Source organism: Dermacentor andersoni, chromosome 5 (genome assembly GCF_023375885.2).
Source record: "Dermacentor andersoni chromosome 5, qqDerAnde1_hic_scaffold, whole genome shotgun sequence".
NCBI lineage: Eukaryota > Metazoa > Arthropoda > Arachnida > Ixodida > Ixodidae > Dermacentor > Dermacentor andersoni.
In genome coordinates, this window is record NC_092818.1 from 39,413,882 (window position 1) to 39,436,238 (window position 22,357).

The 22,357-nt window shown below is 42.0% G+C and overlaps 1 protein-coding gene and 1 long non-coding RNA gene across 2 annotated transcripts; both read right to left on the reverse strand.

Annotated features, from left to right (window-relative positions):
• Nucleotides 1-1,765: 1,765 nt before the first annotated feature.
• On the reverse strand, nt 1,766-16,992 carry LOC140218535 (uncharacterized). The gene is made up of 5 exons (XM_072288307.1): nt 16,494-16,992; nt 16,088-16,225; nt 6,152-6,271; nt 4,599-4,864; nt 1,766-1,837 (listed from the first exon to the last, which is right to left on the reverse strand). The coding sequence occupies exons 1-5, from the start codon at nt 16,990-16,992 to the stop codon at nt 1,766-1,768; spliced, it is 1,095 nt and encodes a 364-aa protein (XP_072144408.1).
• On the reverse strand, nt 8,960-13,065 carry LOC140218456 (uncharacterized). The gene is made up of 2 exons (XR_011894721.1): nt 11,805-13,065; nt 8,960-11,774 (listed from the first exon to the last, which is right to left on the reverse strand). It is a non-coding gene; the product is annotated as an uncharacterized lncRNA (long non-coding RNA).
• Nucleotides 16,993-22,357: the final 5,365 nt, after the last annotated feature.

Here is a 22,357-nt window from a genome sequence, read left to right on the forward strand (position 1 = left end):
GTATTTCGAAGGCACATTCTTGTGCGCTTTACAAATATTCTCTTCTAACTTATTTGTATTGTATTCAACACCCAGATCACTTGTAAATGGCTCTTTCGTTACAACAGCAAGCCTTCTGCTGTGCTAGCACCGATTGGCGTTGAAGTGTGCTGCAGCACATACTCATTCCTCTTGTTTGTGCAGGATACCACTTCACTTGTGTGATGACGGGTTGGTATACATGTGTGATAAGCAGCTCGCTACATGTTTGAACCCTAGTATTCTGAAAGCAGCAAGAAGATTCGTGGAATGCAGTTGCTGTAGAGTGTTTTCCTTATGGATCTTCCATTCCACAGTAGCTTTAGACACTTTGTTTTTGGTAATGAGGAACAGTTAATTACTAATACAGCTAAACTCATTTTTCTCTTTAGTGTCTCTTCAATCCCTTTCAATCTTGTTCGGCAGGTCACAAATGAACATCTCATCTTCTTGCACAAAATCTATACACAAACAACTGTCAACAATTTCATCAGGCAAGATCACGTCGCGCGTTCCATCACACGAAAGGAAACACTCCTTTATGTGAGGAGGAATGGCACGAACATCTGCTATAATTACTGGTCTCAGATAACATAGCAGCAGCCTGTCTCCTGAAGCACAAGTATTTTCTCAATTCGTGCATAGCACCCAGCATATGTCCGCACAAAGGTCGTATCAGATTTTGAAGGTCTTCTGAATCCAGTGCTGTGGAAAACTTGCTTCTTTTGCACAAATCGCTCATATTCCACAGCATGGGACACAGCCACTCCACACCGATTATACAGTGCATCCTGCTCTTCAGCACTGAGCACTGTCTTCTTACCTGTGCCCAACAGTGATAAGCCATCTACACACAAAAAGTTTTTCACAGGTGAATATCCTAGAAAGCCATTGCACAACCTTTTTTCTTCAGAAGCTAGAAGTGGACTTCCAAGTAGACGCTGCAGCTGCTGAGACATGACGACTCATTCTACAATTTGGTCTGGAAGGCCCTTTGCTGCGGAAATCTGCCGCACAATGGTGCCATTTCCCCCTTCAAACACGAAGGCAGAATGTGCCCAAAGGGGCCCAAGGGAACGGGCACAGTTTCCAAGGTGGAGGAGTGCGTGGACATTATATGTCATGAATGCCACACCATATAATGCTTCACACCTTGACACAAAGTTCTTGAGAAGAGACTCCGAAAAGCAAAATAGTTTTAAACAGGGCATGGCTCAATTTGTTTTAAATATTTGCAGATAAACAATGCCTAAAGGCATACACATGTACTCTCACACTGCTCGATATGAAAACATCCCTGCAGGGTTGGTGCACTGAAACCAGTCTGATATTTAGAAGGAATACAGTGCTTTTCCAAAGTTTAACATGTAGCCTCAACAGTCTCGCCATAAGCAACCCCAGCTTTTGTCATCTAAAGTGCGGTCGTAACCTGACCAGCAAAGAAGAAATTTCAACATTTCACGGAAATTTGCTCTGCATTGCAGGGCCGGCAGGTGCATGGCTTATAAGAGAAAACAAATAAGTGAAACAAATATGAGCACAACAGACAAGTGCTCTACACAAAGTTAGCTGTGTTAACATATACAAGCAAATCAAAAAAAGGTGCAGAAGACTCATAACAAATTTCTATGACATAAAGACATAACAACTACTGCGCATTTTTTTTTCGGAAGCGGTGACCCAAGATTCCATAAGCCAAGATGGACAGTTCTGTAATATTTTGGTGCCTACAATAATAGCCTTTCCCCTAGCTGTCATCACAGAAACGTTCACTCCAGTTAGGACAGGTGCTACAAATAGGAGGAAAGCCCGAGTTGATGTGCAAATGGCTTGAGCTGGTCAGGCCTGCTAAATATATGTAAGTTTGTGGGTTTTGCTTTACACACAACTTTCATGACCAAGAGGTACAAAGAAACAGCCAGCCTGGAGGTAAATCCTTACACAAAAAATTATAATGATTTGATCAGCTTCTTACATGTGACTACCATATTCAATGTACATTATTGGGTGATGCTAACAATTTGTACACATATGCTTTGTTTGTACCACAGTCAAGGATTGCATTGGCAAGAATGGAGGAATTTCATTATGGAATTCATCTGGTGCGCCTAACAATTATTTTTACGAGCTCCTTTAAAGCTTCAGTTGACTTATCATTTTTAACAAAATGTTTTGACAATGAAATTAATGCCACCACTTCTTGCATGGCTTCCATCCTGTGTTGTATTTTCTTGTCATGTGCTGGCAGTGCAAGTTTTCAACCTTTGTGCACACCCAGACATGGTCTTAAAATGTTCTTAGGTGTGCTGACACTTTAATTATATTAAAAGAACTTCCTTTACCATACCAACCTACAAAGAAACAAAGTCTAAGCATCTTTGAACACTGAATTAACTTTCGTTGATAGGTGAGCTAGTTCCACAATAACTTTAGCAATTATTGGACAGCAACTTGAAGCTATCCTGAGAACATGTTTGCTTTTGTCACCAAACAAAGGCTCAGAAAGGTCTGCTACCATATAATGGGTGCACACTCCAACACAACTCTGCATATGAACTCTTTGCTGCTGAGGCTGTGCCCTCCATGTTGCAGGCCAGCTTCCATAACCAAGAAAATACCGCATTTATTTGAATCTAGGCGAATAGTTTATTTTTTTTTTCAAATTGTCATATGCCAAGCTCTAGGGTCAGCTTAGCTTCGAGGATTTTGAAAACATGCCAGTTTGTCATTGAACATATTAAATATGGTGCCAATTAGGTGGTGCATAGCTAGCGCCATCTAGAAAAGTCAGTATCGTAGCCACAACTAGCCGCACCAGTAGACAACTGAAGTACACGAGCGACGACGTTGCCATTTTGGCCTGTGTCATATCGGTGTGCGGCGCGGTATTATCGCAATGACACCAATTAGGTGATGACACTGCAGTGCCGCTTTTAGTCGAAAAATTGTGCTAGCCGCAGAGGCATCAACAAACATTCAAGCCAGACCGGAATTGGGCATCGATGAGAAAAACGCCCGTTGATGAAGGGGCAATCGGAGATGCTTTTTGCATTTGTCGCAACGAGGAGATGACGGCAATAAGGAAGATACGCATGTGATAACAGAGAGGAGTGGTTTACCGAGATCGCGCCGAGTTTACGGAGATCGCGCTGTGCAGCACTGTCTGCACATGCGTGGGTATGCATCCGCAAGCGTACGAGGCTAGCAGCAATGACATAGACTGAGCTCGGCATGTTCATACTGAATAAGTGCTGTTTTCATTTTGTAGACACTGCCCTCACTTGTTTTTTGGCCTACATTCGAGGTAAGTTTTTTTATTTATAGTTTCAGACATTCAGGGGTTAGCCAAGACTCGAGCAAATACGTAGGTTGGCTGCAGCAGACTTGTTTAGTTCGATCCCAATTACTGAGAATATCCTAAAGAATGCGATGCATAGGAGCGCAATAAAGCCACTGGCGTCAGAAAGAACAGCAAAGCCTGGCGTGGTCTGTACATACATAAGCTACAAAGGCAGAACATACAGAGTGCTGGCAGAATCTTGTAGCCCCTATGAGTTGATTTCAGGCAGCCAGAAAAAGAAAAATTACTACAGGAAGAAGCAAACATCTATGTAGTGTGCCATGTTACACACATAAAATTCTGCAAACACATTTTGCCAGGCTGGTCATTGAGCTTGTGCATGGGAGAATAATTTGTTCATCAGGAATAAAGGAAGTACACATTTACCAGCACACCCCGTCTGGTACCTCAGTCACTCTTGAGAAATCAAGATGCTAACAAAGAGTGGGACTGTCTCAAGGGAACTTCCACAGCCGTACTTGCACAAAGGAGGTCACTAACTCCATTAATGACCTTTTAATTTCTGTGCATGTTGCAGAAAAAAAATATGCATGCACTATGCATGCTGTATATTACATTTTTATGCCTGTTTTTCCTATGTGTAAGAAGGCTTACCTCATCAGCTACCGGTATAGCTTCGCTCTGCCAACTCTAAATAAATCAGTGGCTAGCTTGTTCCTTTAATAAAGGGAAAATTTGCCATGCACCCAAACGTAGCAATTGCTACAAAGGAAACCCATGCAGGTTCCTCGAAAGAAAAGCCTCGCAGTTGAAGAAAAATTCATCCTGGTCCTGGCCCAAGCTCATATGGTAGAGTGGCTGCCCCAGGAAGGTGGTGGTCCTGGGTTCGAGCCCCGGACCAGGATGAATTTTTGTTCAACTGTGAGGCTTTTCTTTCGAGGAACCTGCATGGGATTTTTCCGAAGCAACTGCAATGTTTGGGTGCATGTCTCATTTTGCCTTTATTAAATAATTACTTCTCTCCACCTTGCAGGTTTCTGTAGAAATATAATGTCTGGCATGTTTCACCTTATTTGCCATGCTCGTCTTCAAGATCTCTGCTATGTGGACATGGTTTTGGTCATACAAGCGCTGAAAGATTCAACAGGTTAACTCACTGCAGTACAAACCGTGGACTGATAGTCTGTGTGCGGCGTATCTGCAGACATTACCATAAGCTCACATAAGGTGTTGACTTCAAACTTGGCTTGCATGCATGCAGTAGCACATCTTTTAGGATCTTACCAGCTTTGTCAATTTCAAGAATGGTGAGTTCTTCTTGAAGGAGGATATATATACCCTCACAAAGCTGGGAAAGGTGCCTCCAGTACTCATGATGCAGAATGTCATTAAGGCAAGGCAGAGCATAGAAAAGGAGCCAGTTTCTCCATTCAGATGCCTTCCAATGGCTTCTTTCTTGAACAGACCGTGGCAGCCTTGTAATGCAGTGAGGTGGCTTGATGGACAACAGCCGTGCATCTATTTTGGAAAGGGCTGATGGTGCACCTATAACAGACAACGCGACCTAATTTAATTATTTCATCAGCGTGACGCGACACATCTATGCAAACAAGTGGGTGCACTGCTCAAAATAGATCAAAATAAACAGCATTACATGCCTAAAAATTGTCATAAGGAAGTGCAATATTTTATTTCTAGGACATTAAAACATAGCACTCTTTTCAGTTAAAAAATACTACACATAAAGATTTCTTGTCCATGGTGATGGGAGAATCGGTTGAAAACATGCTCTCTTAAAAATGTTTACACCCTTTGGGTCGTATCTAACCCCACAATGATAATCATCATCTGTCTTGCCCACATTCCCTTTCTTTAATGCTGCGAGCCCAGTACTTCCAAGTCACAAACAGCTTGTGAGTCATCAGTGTGGCACAGCATTTTCGACAAGAAAGTAGCGAGCACCAAGTTTTCAAGAAAGGAAACACAAGCAAGGCAGATGACGATTATTGTTGTGGGAGAAGATAAGCCCCAAAGGATGTAAACTTTTTAAAGAGTGCAGATGAACAACCAAAACAGACAAGTCATTGATTGCAGAAGTGCTAGTTTGGATGTTAAAGCTAAGCAGTGGTGTAGTGGTGTATATATATATAACATTTTTTCAGGGGGAGGGGAACATGCCTAATGTGCTACCCTCTGGCTATGCCCCTGAAAGTAAGCAATTTTAATGCATTCAGGTTGCTCTATTCATTTAAGTTGTCTGCAGTAGTTGTATATACAAGCAAACATGGCAGTGTAGATTGAGTAGCTATTTCTCAAGGTAGAGTCATACACACGAGATGATACACTAACGATTGCCACTTTCTGGAAGAGAAAATTGTGAAAGCAGACAAGTACAAAAGACCTAAGCAAGCAACTTGACTAGGAATAAAAGTCCACAAAATGAAAGCTCAGCTGTGTCGCGGCTAGAGAGTATGTGATCCTGCTAATGTCATGCTTTACAAACACTGCTCCCATATCAACAGATGCTTGCAAACACAATGGAGATGGTAATGCACCTTTTAAAATGTCAAAGAAATATTCATAACCAGGACAAGTGCACTTTTATGCACCAAAAATATCGAGTGAAACATACTTAAGGATCCATCACAATTGTGAACAATTACAAAACATCAAATTGATGATGCAAAATCCCATGACACACAGTCAGGCAATTTCATTTGGTGACATTGTTTGCTTTGTGAATCCACCTTATTCTACAAGTCAAGCATCTTGTAATTTCACTACGTAATCAAAATATTACAAAATAAATGGCACCGGAAAGAGTCACATTACCTGAATAGAAGCGCTCATCAGAATTTGAACTTGACAGGATGGTTTCTGTCAGCTGCTTTGCAACACCTTGTAGGACACAGTGCATGTACTCAACGCTGTAGCCGTTCACAAGGTCCAGACCTGAATGAACACATGTAGCTTATGTAAGAAAACATACAGCGATTAGTTTCCCTATTACACTTATTATGAGCTTCAACGCACAGGCACGTGGCAAAGCACTCACCCAGGTTGGATAGCAATGCTGATTCGCAATGTGTTTCCCATTTAAACATAGAGGATTCCATTGTTTTAGTTCAGAACAATGCCCCTTCATGCCTGCTTTTGCCCTCTCTCCCAGGGGCTTGAGAAAATTTGTTTGTCAAAAATGATCAGAACAAACTGGCAGCAACCTTTTGTACGAGCTGTGTATCATTCCTGTTTCTTGAAATACAAAGCGCTGTCACCTCGGAACTTAATGTTTGATTTCTCCCCCCTCGATGAGTCTTGATACAGATTTCTCTATTATCATACTGTGCCTACATTTGCCCTTTCTTTTTTTTGCATCAAACTGCAATATGAATGTCACTGCTAACTTACCGTTCCTTAAGGAGTGTACTGATCTCGGCTGGTTGGTACATCATTAGGATGCAAACAAACAGCGCTTGGATGGGGTGAAGTGAGGATGACAGACAAGATGCGGAACTAACAACCACAGGTTTATTGCAGGAAATCCAATATGTACAAAACACAGGCCGAGTTCAGAAGACCAAAAAAAAACATGGTATCTGCACCGGGAAAGGAATGAAATCATCAAATCACATCTGGCGTCATAGCAGGCTGTCATGTTTTTAACTAATAGTTAATCTCCCAGTTATGCAGGGAAACAAAGGGTACACTGACGCAGGAGATTCCACACGACTGGATAAAACACGCCTCACAAACGGGACGTGTTCTTTGCTCTGTATATCTACCTAATATTCTGCATTTATCACAGAGATGTTGGCAGCCGCATTCTTTCCAGTGCGGGGCTAAATGACTGGGTACAGACACTTTCAGTGAGCACATGTGCTCTCTCAGCCGGTCGTTCAAACATCGGCCTGTGTGGCCTAGTTGCAGTGTCCACACTTCAGTGAAATCCTATAAAACTGCGTATGTGTAGTCAGCAAATGGCGTTCCGTGTTTTTTTTCACCAATGATTTTCCTTGGGCTTTCCTTCTTGAGTTTGCCGCATAGTGCTGAGAGCTTGTTCCCTGCGCTGTACAAAACACACATGCCTATTTTTCCTGCAACCTTTTTTTAATCTATACTAGACCTCATGGACATAGGGTATGACGGTTCTGCTTACATGAGGTTCTTTGTCCTGTGTGTCGCGCCCTGCCCTTCATCTGGTCAGGATCACCAAAAGCCTTTTTGAAAGAGCAGTCAGCAGGGCCATAGGATATCCAGCCTGCGTAACACAGTGTACTTGGTGCATGAAGCTACTAGCCACCTGGTGGTGGCATGAACGGGTCAGAGCTGCTCTGAGGCAGGAGACTGCAATACTTTTCTTTGAGCGTGGGTTGTTTAGTTTAGTTTGAAGTTTATTCTCTTTCTTCATTACAGAAAGAGGAAACGAGCTAAAAGCCATTAGGCCTGACAGGGGCTCTTGCTCCTAAGCGCGTTTGGCTTACATGATGATCCAATGTATGAAAAAGGCAAATAAAGAAGATAATGTGTACATTATACAATGACTTTGTGAAAAAGACATTTATGCTTCAATTTTTGTTTGTGCATTCACATTACAGCACAGATTAAGGAAAACATATAAAGTGCATAAAAAAATCTTAGTGCGATAGCATTTTATGTATAAATAATTTGATTGTGTATGAGAAGATTTTTTATACATTGCTTAAAATTAGGCGCACAGGAATCATTTTGCTCAACGATGTTTAGTAGCCTTGGTATTTGATAGTTTATATCCTGACGTCCGTAGTTAGTATGCGTGAATGGTATTTTCATGATTTGATAACGTAATGGGTATCGAGGAGAAGTGGGTATGCTGACATGGAGCCTGTGCTTTTTTATATGTAAGAGTAATCTCTAATAAAATACTTGATTTGCTCGTAAATGTTTGCCGAAGAGATTGTGTGTGGGTAAGTCACGCGGCCTACAATGGTAGTTTTCAAAAATTCGGACTACTCGTTTTTGCAAGCTTAATAACTTATCATAGTTTTTTGCTGAAGCGGCATTGCATGTTCCAAATCTAAGCAGGAATCTTCTGTTTGCGCAGCTCTCCTTGTCGGCCTCTGTTTCTTCGGCGATCATCTTCGTGGTGCTGTCCCACCGCTTTGCTTCCTGGAAGGCGCTGCATCATCCACACGGGGTGAATCTGCGACTGCGTAGCCTCATCGGGGCCTGCGCCCAGCATCGGCAAGATCACCACTGGAGTTCGCTGCGATCGCACGGCGCCCTATAAACAAGCCGACATCGACGCCTGCTCTTCATTGGCAGCAGCGGCATTGCATGTTCCAAATCTAAGCAGGAATCTTCTGTTTGCGCAGCTCTCCTTGTCGGCCTCTGTTTCTTCGGCGATCATCTTCGTGGTGCTGTCCCACCGCTTTGCTTCCTGGAAGGCGCTGCATCATCCACACGGGGTGAATCTGCGACTGCGTAGCCTCATCGGGGCCTGCGCCCAGCATCGGCAAGATCACCACTGGAGTTCGCTGCGATCGCACGGCGCCCTATAAACAAGCCGACATCGACGCCTGCTCTTCATTGGCAGCAGCGGCATTGCATGTTCCAAATCTAAGCAGGAATCTTCTGTTTGCGCAGGTATTCAAACTTTGATCCTTTTTCTCTTTTTTTTTTCCTCTCCACTGCTGCTGCTGCCATCAATCGCGTTTCTTTTTCTTCCTTTTTTTCTTTGTTTTTTTTTCTATCTGAGCCTGTCTTTAATACGCATACCATGCCGACGAATGCAGAACTATCGAAAAAAATTGAAGAGCTGGAACTAAAGATTAACAACATGGCTAAAAACACGCATGAACTCGTCTTTGGCAAGATCTTGTTGAGGATGAAAGAATCTGGGATCGATGTTGTGGAACTTAAAAAGGAAGTTGATTCCTTGAGTACTAGCACTGAACACTTTAACGGACTTATAGAAGAACTACGTAGCCAAAATGCTACGCTAATCGCTGAGAACACCAAGCTGAAATCTCAGAACCTGTCATTGACTCGCAAGGTTGAGGAACTAGAACAGTACTCTCGCCTTAGCAATGTTGAGGTCAAAGGCGTTCCCTGTTCCCAAGGAGAGGACTGCGTTACAATTATGCAAACGGTAGGGGACAGAATTGGCTGTCCCGTATCGCCTAGCGATCTGGACATTGTTCATCGTGTTCCCACCAGATCTAATGACAAGAAAAATATCATCGCTCGTTTTCATTCTAGAACGAAGAAAGCTGACTTTGTTAGTAAAGCACGTAAAGCTAAACTTTGTCTTAGTGACATTGGATTTTCCGGCTCTTCCAACGCTCCCGTTTTTGTAAATGAGCATTTGACCCCATCTAACAAGGCTCTCTTCTCCAAAGCTCTAACTTTGAAGAAAGAAAAAAACTGGATGTTCCTTTGGACGGACAACTGCCAAATTAAGGCTAGGAAGACTACTAACAGCAAAGTTCTGCGTATTCGTGACGAATCCGACTTAACCAAATTAGACTAGGCATAACTGTTTAACCTATTGACACAACAAACATGGCTTCTACACTAGAAACCGATCAATTGAATTCTTTCCTAAATGGATTTCATTCTATCATTCATTTTAATGCTAGGAGTCTTCGTAAACACTTCGACGCTATCGATAATTTCCTCGCATCAGTAACTAATCCGTTTTCACTAATTGCCATTACTGAAACCTGGTTATCTGACGATGACAATAATTTGTATTGCTTCCCTAACTATAAAGTGGAATACTGCAACAGATTGACGACTAATCATGGTGGTGCTGCCATATATGTTTCTTCTAATATTGCTTATCGACGAAGACATGATCTATCCTTAACCGTTACTAAGTGCGAATCCGTTTGGATTGAAATCAGTAACTGCTTTCTTGCTCAAGATAACAAGAATTTCATATTTGGCTGCATTTACCGTTCTCCCTCATCGTCAGTCAACGAATTCTGTACCAATCTCGATCATATTTTACATACTATATCACTAGAAAATAAAAATGTTGTTGTAATAGGTGATATTAACATTAATTTACTCGATGAAACATCACCAATTTGTATTAACTATACCAGTTTATTCAACAGCTACGGATATGATTGCTTAATCAATGTGCCCACACGCGAAGTCTCTTATGGTACAGGCTCACTCATTGATCATGCTTTTTCTAACCTGCTTCATTCACCAGAGGCAAAAGTTTTGCACATCGACATCAGTGATCATTACCCCCTGCTTTTACGTTTCAATTCTAATGTACAACCTTACCCACTTTCACACACTAAAGACGTTCTTGACAAAGATGGCTTCATAAGTGCTGTTGCTAATACAAACTGGTCTGATATTAAATCACTAAATGACCCGCAGAAAGCTTTCTCCAAATTTTTTTCTCTAATGACATCATACTTCCGTAAGTTCACCTGCAAGAAGAAGTGCAAAAAAAATTTGTCATTTGTTCACAATCCATGGCTCTCACAGCAGTTATTAGCACAAATGCGCAAACGGGATAACTTATATAGGAAAACTAAACGGCAACCATTTAACATGAACTTACGTGCCAGATATAAAAACTTCTGTAACATTGTTAACTGTAAAATAAAAACAGCTAAACGTTTGTATTTTGAGCAAAGAATTTTACAGGCAGCTAATAACACTAAAAAGAAATGGGAGATTGTCAACTCCTTTTTAAACAGACACTCACGACTGAACCAGGTATCTAGAATTTTAAAGGATGGAGTAGAGCTCGATTCCCCTGCTGAAATAGCTGAGGCTTTTAGTAGTTTTTTCTTTCCTAACAACCCACCTACTCTTGCAGAAAACATTAACATGAATCGTCTACCTCATTCATTCTTTTTATTTCCTACAACGCCAGAAGAAATAACTGCTGTTATAAATAACCTAAAAGTGACAAGCGCTGGAATTGATGAGGTCCACCCTGCTAACATTAAACTTATTTCGCACCTAATTTCAGACATACTTTCATTTATTGTTAATTTATTATTCAGGACAGGTTTATTTCCCTCTGAACTGAAGCGTGGCAAAGTTATCCCAGTTTTTAAAAAAGGCGACAACTCACTACTGCACAATTACAGACCTATTTCCATTCTGCCGTTCTTTGGAAAAGTTATTGAGAAACTAATTGAAATACGGCTAACAAAATATCTTTCTAAATTTAATATCATCTCTGCATGTCAGTTCGGTTTTCGCCATGGGTATTCCACAGAGCTGGCACTTATTCATCTTACGGACCAACTAAAAAAATTTATTGACGAGGGATTTATCGCCGCCTCAGTTTTCATCGATCTAACGCAAGCATTTGATAGCATTAACCATCTTATCCTGTTTTCTAAGCTCGAAGCAATTGGCATTTGCGGTCCTGCCCTTTCACTACTAAAAAGCTACTTATATAACCGGGTTCAAGTTGTTTCTGTTTCCAGTGCTTATTCTCGACAGCGAACTACTAACATCGGTGTACCTCAGGGCTCCATCCTTGGGCCACTCCTGTTTTTAGTTTATATTAATGATTTACCTAATTGTCTTTCTTCGACAAAATGCATTCTGTACGCTGACGATACCACTATATTCACTTTTGATAAAGATATCTCATCTCTCGTTAATAAACTAAATGCTGACTTAGAAAACATTCTAAGGTGGTGTAATGTAAACATGCTATCTATTAATGCAACTAAGACTAAATTTGTTGTATTCTCTTCACATCAGCGAAACATAGCTTCCATTCCACCTATCAGTCTTGGTCCCCACTGCCTTCATCCCAGTTCGTGTTCATCTTTCCTTGGCGTTCTACTTGACTGTAATCTGAAATATCACAATCATATTGCTCACATAAAAAAGAAAATAGCTTATGGTATACGCATCTTAATTAAAGCACGCCCTTACTTCACACGTACCACAATGCTCTCACTTTACCACTCTTTCGTCCACTCTCACATTACTTATGGTATCATATGTTGGGGAAACACCTATAATATTCATATTACATCTTTACAAACAATTCAGAACCGAGCCATCAGAATAATTACCTATAGTTCATGCTTTTCTAATGCCACTTTCTTACTACACGAGAATAACATCCTTACTATTTCTGGGCTCACTAAATACAACCTATGTATTTTTTTCTACAGATTTCTACATAATGAGCTACCATCGATCACATTTTCATCATCTAACCTGACAACTAATAGTAGCACCAGATTCGCGTTGAATAACAATTTTCTTTTACCACGAATCCGTACTAACTACGGTAAACAAACCGTGGAATTCACTTCCATATCAATATGGAACACTCTTCCTCTCATTATGAAAAATACAAGATCTTTACACCAATTCAAAAGGGAACTCAAAATGCATTTATTAATGACAATCTAATAAGAAAATTTACTGTAACCGTTTTTTTTTGTCCGTTCTTTTTTTTTTTTTTCTTTCTTGTTTGTTTTTGTTCTTGTAAATAAACTACTGGTATTTTCTTCACATGCAACTCTTTATGTTATTCTTTGTAATGAATTCTGTATTTTGCTCTGTTAACGTTCATTTCCTGTTGCTTATGTAATACCTTATTATATGCTACTGTTGTTTGAGATGTCATTCATCATAACTATTCTTGTACAGGAGGTCCCGATACAGTCTTTGACTATGGGACCTCCTCCTGCATACTAAATACTTGTAATATGACCCAAATTCTAACAATAAATTCTGATTCTGATTCTGATTCTGAAATCAAAACACAATAAGTTAGGTTCGAGTAAAAAAGGACAAAGTATATTGCTTTCTTTAGCCATAAAGGTATTAGATCGCCTATTTTATACATATAGCCTACTACTTTGCTAAGATCATTGCTACGCTTATTGACATGATTGTCCCAGGAGAGGTTCTCTTGGAACCATACCCCCAAAAACTTTTGTGTTGTTACTTGTTCTAACCCTTTTGCTTGAAATAGAACAGTTATATTAACAGGCAATGGCTTGTTTATCGGTTTAAATATAATATATTTGGTTTTGTTGACATTCTATTGTAGTTTCTTGATGTAGAGCCATTCAGATAATAAATTTAAATAATCATTTATTTCTTTTTGTAAGCATTGCAAGGAAGAATTTGCAAAAAAAAGATTAGTATCGTCTGCGTACATGATGATATTAGGTGAGGAAGAAATGTTACGAAGGTCATTTATATAAAGATTAAATAATAACATTGTATGTCCAACTAAGTGGTGATGAATTCGAACCAATATCTCGACGTCTAAAAATCTTATCTTATTGTCGGAGGGATGCTCGATTGTTAGCACCGAAGGGTTTATTACCAATTGAAAGATGTCAAAAATATATTTTACTCGCAAAAGGTGCAAACGTGGCTACATAGGCAAAACAGGCTGATATTTGAATGACCGGCTGAGAGAGCATGCATACTACTCACTGAAAGTGTGTCTACCCAGTCATTTATCCCAGAACTGCAAAGAGTGCAGCTGCTAACCTCTTTGATAAATGCACAATATTAGGTAGATGTACAGAGCAAAGTGCATGTGAGATTAGCGAAGCATTTTTTAACAAATCACATGGAAACTCTAGCATCAGTGTACCCTGTTTCCGTGCGTAGCTGTGAGATGAACTATTCGTTAAAAACATGAGAGCCTGCTATGACGCTGCACGTGATGTAATTTACTTATTCCTTTCCTGGCGCAGGCGCTGTTTTCATTGGTGTTCTGCGCTCAACCTGTGTTTTGTATATATTGCATTTTCCACAGTAAACCATTGGTTGTTAGTTCAGCACCTTGTCTGTCGTCCTTACTTCGTCTTGTCGAACTACTCCTTATCCTTGTCCTCATTAGAGTTTCTTATCTCTGATATTTTACCACAGAAAAGGAGGCAGTCTTTCCAGATTACTTTCATGAGACCAAGATTTTGCATGCTATAAAGAAGCCTTCTTATGTATCAAAACTGCTTCAAATATTTCTCGGGCACTCACCTCACAATTTTTTTCGCACAATCAAGGCACCCGTGGAAATCTGAGGACACATTCTCGGACAGTCACTTTCAGAGATATCACCTTCAGTACAGCCTGATTGAAACTCCTCTAGTCGCCGAACTTGCCGTGTACAAAATCAGGTGAAGGTGACAGGATCGTGGAAAGTGATCATCCAAGAATACGTCTTCAGAATTACACTTGCACTAGCTAAAATGCATGGCAAGATTAGTACCTACCTCGCTCTTAAAAGAATTTGCATGTTTTGTCAGATATTCTTTTGTACAACTGCCCCTCCGATCAAGTAGAAAACGTTGCTGTGACAAACAAGATACTTTTCTGCATGCTTTTTCTTGCATATTTTGGTTACACCTGATTTCTAGCTTCCACACAAAAAGGAGCCACTCGGGAAACTCATGCTGCCTCCCTTTTTTTTTTTGGCGCGGTGTAGAATGATTGTGTAACGAAACTGGGTGGAGAAGATTATTTCTATGGTACAGCGTGAAATGTTTGCATGATCAAACTGAGCCATCAGAGATGATTAGGTGGGGGATGGGGGCAGTTGTTAGTATGCCATCTGTGTCATTAACTGAGAAAGAATTGTTTTTATTTAGTGGGTGATAAGCTCCTTCAGGTATGTCCTCAGACGGCACTTGTTAAAAAAAGATATTTCTGTCTAGTTTGTGGTCCTTTCCAAGTTTATATTAGCTTTCTTTTTTCATGTCAGTTTAGGATCACGTATTCTCAGCCTCTGCCATGGAAACTTTAGTGATCGTGATTGTTTTTGCGCATGTGCTTAAGTACGCCAGCAGTGGACAGCTTCCTTTTGACATGAGTTGTAAGCTAGTGCTCGTGCTGTCTGTGTCTTTTTTTTTTGTCCTGTGTGTTTCGCCCTTTAACATTTTCAAAGTTTTGAGTCTAATTTTTTTTAACTAGGTGAACGTGAAGAGTTTTTAACAAGTACCCATGCTGTGCACACAGGTCCCCAACTTCTGCCATGGGACTACAAAACCATATACGAGGCTCTTAAACTTGCTATACTGGCAGTTAACTTAAGAAATTTAGTTATATATGAATATTAGCTTGTAGCATTTTACACACAAAATGTGATGTCTGCCACCCCCATGAATTATTTGCAGAAAAAAATTATTACTTTGCCTCGAATCACATATTTGTTATAATTGAAGATGAATATACTCAAGGTAGACTAGCGCAAATTAATAACAGACACAAAGAACAAAAGGACAAGCGCTAATGTACCATCATAATAATGCAAGACCTACTACAGCCCAAGAGTCAGTCCTCTTGAAAACAATTATCACTAAAACATGTTGCATGTGGTTTATGTTATGGACATGTACAGCAGAGAATTATTTGCACTGCCCACAGTGTAGAAGCAGAAAAGCTGTGAAGCCAAGAATCTATACCAGTGTCACGAATGCACTTCTAAAGGCATCGAACAGACAGTCTTTTGACATAACGACGAAATGGGTGCTGCTATATAGTTAAAAACAATCTACATATGCGACGATAGTGCTAGAAATGATAGTGTTTTTGTCTATTTTTTGTGCAGATTTAGTGTGGCAACCAACGTCCCACTCCTTCATAAGGTGAAACTCTTGATAGCCGTTATGAAGTGCCATGTGGCAGCATCACAACTCTTTCGAGTTTGACAGAGGTTGGCAGTTTCAGTGACCCTTGACTGAAATCTTTGAGCCAAGTCCATGTGACACAGGTATTACTGCAATTAGGAAAGGAATTAGGGCTTCAATGCTCCTCACTCACCTTTCAAGTTCATCAAGGCTGACGGCCCCTTTAAGCCATTGATGGTGTCTCTAAACCTGCTTGCCAGATGCATCTCACTCTTGACACGGTCTGAAGTTCTTTGTTCCACAGAAGACACCGTTGTGTACCGCATGCTCCCTAATGCACATAAAACAGTGAAACAATAACATAAGTGAAAGTAACAAAGTACGATTTTGTCACTAACATCTAGCACCTGCATCATCATGTTTAGATTGCACCATATAGTCAGCATAATTATATGAAATACCAGTATTTTATAAAGTGTATATATCCGTATAACACATTCTGTGCATTACACGCTCCAAGAATAACTTTCACATTTTTAAGAAACATACATATTAGTCATTTTTCAGAGACTGATAGAAATATAAGATATTTTACTTACCTTCTCGGTGCTCTCCTGGAATCAGGCACCATGTGCAACAAAAATATCCATTGAAGGTCACCACGTTCAGCACACATGCCCTCGCAGGTGCATCAACGGAGACACACAATAAATGAGGCTTTGACACATGAACGTCTCCTTTGTGAGCCCACTTCACTGCCCCTGTGCAGTTTACTTCATTCACGAACCCCTCAAGGAACAGTTGCATCTCTGGATGCTTTTTACCAAACCATAGCCCTGCAAGAACCGGGTGTTTAAATCGCAAATACGGTGGCAGTTCATTAGCAATAAATTGCAGGGGCCACACTGACGTCTTCGAAGATTTCCATACAGGGCCCCCATCAGTATTTATTGTCAATGTCAAGTCATCAGGGCGAAGGTTCTGTTCTTCCCTCAGCCTGCTGTAGCACTGACCCCTGGTAATATCAGTAATGGTAGATGACGGGTGCTGAAGTGCTTCACGGCTTTCATGTAGTTCCTCTTTGGTCCGTTGAACCATAAGCCTGAGTTACGTTGCCAGGTTAAGAATGAAGAAGAAGCAACCTTTATTTTTTAATGACTGGGTTGTTCTGACACTGTGACAGCTGCTGCACTCAGCAGAATTGCCATGCGTTGTCATGACGCGTTTGCATGGTTCACAATAAAAGTGATGCTGCACAATATCCCGCATGTCTCCCGCCCAGAGCTTCCGGAAAGTGAATTTGGCCGGAGGCAAGGCATCTGTGCCAACAAGAAAGTTTATCAGCTTCGCTAGGTCGCCCAGTGCTGTCCACGTCAAACCATGATACAGCGCAAACGACATTACTGCTGCTATTGCGGCCGCCTTTGTTACATTTGAGTGCGGCAATCTTTCGCCGCCGTACTGCGCAAACCAGGACGGCAACGTGTCATCATCAAAGGATTTGTTAGTAACGTATTCGTCGTTACCGTCAGAGCTGTCCCAATTTTCGGAAGTGCCACTTGCACTTGAGCTGTTCCTCTCGTCGGGTTCGTCATCAGTGTCGAATATGAAGTTGTCGCTGCCGCCGTGGTCCGAAGAAACTGCGTTGTTGTATCCGTCATTTAACCCACATGGCGATGTGTTAGGCGAAGCCTCTGTCGCGCTTCCCGACTGCACACTGATGCCGACGCTCGTAGATGGTGCCCGTGAGGTTGCCGATGCGACGGCGACGGTGTGCGCCTTTTCATGCCTATACCAAGTAGAGGTCGGCACGTCGAAGTAGCCATCCTTGTCTAAGTACACTTTACGCCGCTTTATAGCGGAATTCTCGGTCATCGCTTGCTTTCGGTGCACGCTAAGGGGATGATAAACACCGAACGATCACGCAATAGCCACTGCTTTCCCACAAAATAAAGGGCGCTCTATTCACGCTTGCGGAAAGAAGCCAACAGGAAGCCGCGTTGGTAACACCACTAGACCAACCAGACAATCATTACTTCAATTATAGACAGATACCACTAGCATCCTCTGTGAAATAGAGAAGCGGCGAATGCCACCAAGCAATGTACAGGTCCTGCATATTTCGCTGCGTAGGTTCGAAAAGAAGGTTTTGTGCTCTCCGCTGCACGGTTATTGCTAACATTTTGCAAGAAAACCGCATTTTGGAGTCTACGTTGTTTAATATACCACTTGGCACAGTTAATTGCCTGGTTTTTAAGAAGTGAACTACTGCCGCGACGGCGTAAGCATAAACTTGCTTCGCGGCCTGTCGGTAGCTGCAGAAAGCAGCGCTTCGCGGAGGGCAGTTACATGTTCCAGAAGTGGGCAACACGCGTCAACCCTCCTTAAAAGGCTGTTTTCTGCAGCTGTCGGCAGGTGGCGAAAAAAGTTTACGCTTGCACCGTCGCGGCGGTAGCTGAGATAATCCTAGGTGTAGGCAAATTTGCACTTTTTTCTTAAAAGCCAGTTAAGTAACTGTGCCAAGTCTTATACTGAACGACGTAGACTACAAGATGCAATATTTCTGCAAAATTTTTGCAAAAGCCGTGCTGCGGTGAGCGCAAAACCCTTTTTCGAACGAACGCAGCGAAATATGCAGGATGCTGTATTTTTACCTTTCTTCCGCACTTGACGCACGGTTCGTGTTTTGCCGTACGTGACAGAAATTTCTTTCCCAATAACGCTTGGTGAAATTGCAATTTGCCAGCGCTGAAATGTCCTGTAACGTTTGCATGCTATGAATTAAACACAGTTATACGTGATTACATCTCGTCATGTGCAGACGAAATTTCGAGCTTGGATCACGGTCTTCCAGCATTTGTCTTAGCAAAATTTGTCGTGTGGAGGATGTAAAGATATTACCTACGCCAATCGCTTCAAATATAAAATTTTCATTAACATGCCGGTCCACAGCGGACATTAACATGCCGTGTCACAGAGGAAGTAATGCGCTGCTTACAGAAACCTCGCACTACAGGTGGAAAGTCGTCGTGTATGAATATAAAGCGTACGCGGTCTGAATGACGCCACGTACCATCAATTGATGTCACGCGGCGCACTATTGATCGCGATCGAGCCCGATTTGGATATAGAAGCGTGCCACTGCGATTGGCTCCCTTCTGCAAATTGAATTCGATCTGTATCGGGCTCGATCTCGATCTCCCTCTCTCTCTCTCTCTTCCCTTCCTCTCTCTCTCTATATATATATACATATATATAGGGACTCATATGTGTTTGAAGCTCTTAAGAGAGCTATCTTTTCAGAGAAATTTGGGGACACGCAGCATGGCCCGGCCGCACGGCCGGAGATATAGTTCGCATTAAATCAGTGGCTGCGCACTCCTTAATTCGTCTGATCGACTTATGCAATGCAAAAAAAAAAACGATGTGTGTGTGTGCGTGCGCACGTACGAAGGTAATTAACAAAAAATATAAGCAGTTTTGCCCAAAGGGCTCCTCGGACGATGTTCTACGTATATACACGCAGGCACGCGCCAATTTGGCGTGGTACAGTACACAAGGTAATATATATCCTGCTTCAATGGCATGATTTGCCTGCTTATAAGCGCTCTAGCAGGCTCTGCACGGTCTCATGAAGCGGTATGGTCGAGGAGAGGGAGGAGCGTTGCCGGTGGCCTATGCTCATCTAATTGGCGCACGGTGGGAAACAATCGCGACGCCAAGTGAAATGTACAGATCAGGTTAATTAGAAAGCTTAATTGTCCCATTAGCTGCGTGCCCATTCTGCTCACAGCAGTGGATGCAGCAACCGATTGAGCAGGTGCGGAAAACATACGTTCATATGCTAGCAGAGCATGGAAAGCGACACCGAGGCGATTTACCTTTAATTTTATTAGCCTATCTTAGTGCACTGACGATGCGTTCACTTCGCTGCTTCCTTGGAGCCAAATGGTATCGGTCTCTGCATGGAGGTCCTCTCCGCATGGGAGTGCCCCATGCGTCGTCGAGTGGGACCACTGACAGAGGACGTCAGTAGTGGGGACATCACGCCGACGATCACGCCGACGGCGTTGTTGCGCCTGAAGCATCCATGTCGCAGCAAAAAAAAAATCGTTTTCATCTGCACTTAATTATTCCGTGCATGACTTTCGCGGTGTCAAGCTTCGATAGTGTTGTTACATATCCCTTTGCCAGGTATCAGGGTTGAATATGTTTCGTGAACGAATGATGACGCAGAGAGGAGCCGTAGTTGACTCACACTTTTCGAAACAGAGATCCCGGCCCGTTAAACTCAAAACTGAAATGTACAATAACTGAACTAATGGATGTGCAATAGTTCAAGAACAAAATTACAATTAATATCGCTAACATTGTGACTTTTGTAACGTGAATTAAAACAAGTAAACATGATTCTGTGAAGTTTAGACGCAACCAAGAGCGGAAAGAAGTCCTACAGTTTGTAGCGGATAAACATTAGCTGCCGATTGGACGCGTCCATGAAAGCACGCACTCGACGTACGCGAAAGTCGATGAGGCTTCATGCCCATTGTTTGATGTTACATTATTGTAGCCTTATTATCTGGGCCCAAGGGATCAATTCAAAACAAAGAATTCCGGTTTATTTGCCTGCGCGAGGTGATTGAGAAAATGATTTAAGAAATACGTACATGATGAGAGGAAGATGAGTGTAGCAAAAAGGCAATCGGCGCACTTTCATAAGCGGCACACCTTTACAAACAAGGAGAATACAAATAATCAAGCTATATATTCATGCATGTGAGGCGTTGGAACGAACTAAATGGTCACCCAAAATCGAACACAAGAGCCTTTCCAGCGAATTTATGGGCGTATGATGAAAGTGAAGGGCATGAACAAACGAGGAGTTACACACGTTTATATTGCCCTTAATTTTTTTTAACCTGTGGTTCTATTTTACTCCTCATATGGCCAATAATCTCACCGACATGTACATGTGCTGCGTCCAATCCCAAAATGCGCGCGAGCGATTTCGCGCAACGAAACAGCAACCGATCGAACATGCCCTCCGAAATCTGCCGGTGCGGTCTAAGGCAAATTTTGGAGGTTAACACATCAGTCGATATTATTAATATTATTTTCATGAACTATTTAAGCTAGGACGGCAAGGCCACAGCAAAGTACAGGAAGTTACAGGAACCTTTCGTTGTAGGGTGTCTGTGACGTTGCGCGCGGGCGGAGACAAAGTTGTAGCCACTCCGTGGTTGTAGCTATAGCCGTGTAGGTGTGTGTTGAGGCGCCGTTGTTGCTGTTGCCGCGTGTAGAAATGCTTGCCTACGTTAAATACCGCGACAACTACCGCGCGATATTGCCTGTGCGGCTCATAAAGTCGTTCGAGCCAGAGGACGAAGAAGACTTCTCAAAGTCAAGAGAAGTCCAGGCTCACTGGTGTAGCGAAGACGGCGCTACTGAAGGCTACTACCCGGCCTTTGTGCATGCCCTGGCAGGTAAGTAAGCCTTGCTTCCCTATGTTTATATTGTTACACTGGGCAAGTTTTGCGTCTTCTGTAGTCTCCGTCGATGCCTGGCTGTCTGTCTAACGCTTTATTGGTCCACGGTTATCTTTACCAGAAACTGCGAAGGTAGCAAAAACTATCGTTGGGCTTCATAATGGGGCCTTGTAGAAATTTCGTTCGAAAGTGGCAATGTGCCTCACTTTTATGAGATTAGGGAGTGCCTGACATGCATTAGTATGTGCAGTGTTAGCATAGTATCACAGGACATAAATGTGTTGTCACATGTGCTCTACGGTATTGTACGCTTGCGTTGATGTTGAGCAAATGTTCGCCGCGTGCGTCGTTAACATTATCGCATCATCACAACGGATGGACGCACACATCTTGAGCCTATTTGTGTTTTAACAGCTGCTTTTCGAAGTGTTGATGCATACGTAGACAGATGCAAAGCAGTTGTCACAGGAAGTTACTAATTTTGCATGTCCAAGACATCCGCGTCAAGGCCTAATTCCTGAGCCTAAAGGTTGTTTCCAAACAGGTCTCAAGATCTGTTTGCAAAAAGATATTTTAAATTTGTATTGCGATAGCAATTATATGGACACTCCAAGTGAATTGCCGTCGATTTCGTCGGGAGGTTCATATATATTTAAGTACATGTATGCTATATGCCATGCTATATGACATGTAGTATAAGCGGTTTATATTGTCACAACATTCTATCGCTAAGGTTGCTTATACCACGTCTTCCATCCGTTACAAAATTATTCCTAACAATATTGAGAATGGCAGCCCGCGAAAAATTTCATAAAGGCAATGCCGACATGCATGCTTTTTATCTTAAGCCTTCTCGGACAAGGCTGCTCTCGGACTACCAACAGGCACACGCATGGATCGGCTTCTCGCCTTAGGAATCTACATGACCTTTGAAGAGCTGAGGATCGCGGCCCTCATGTCTCAACAAGAAAGTTTGT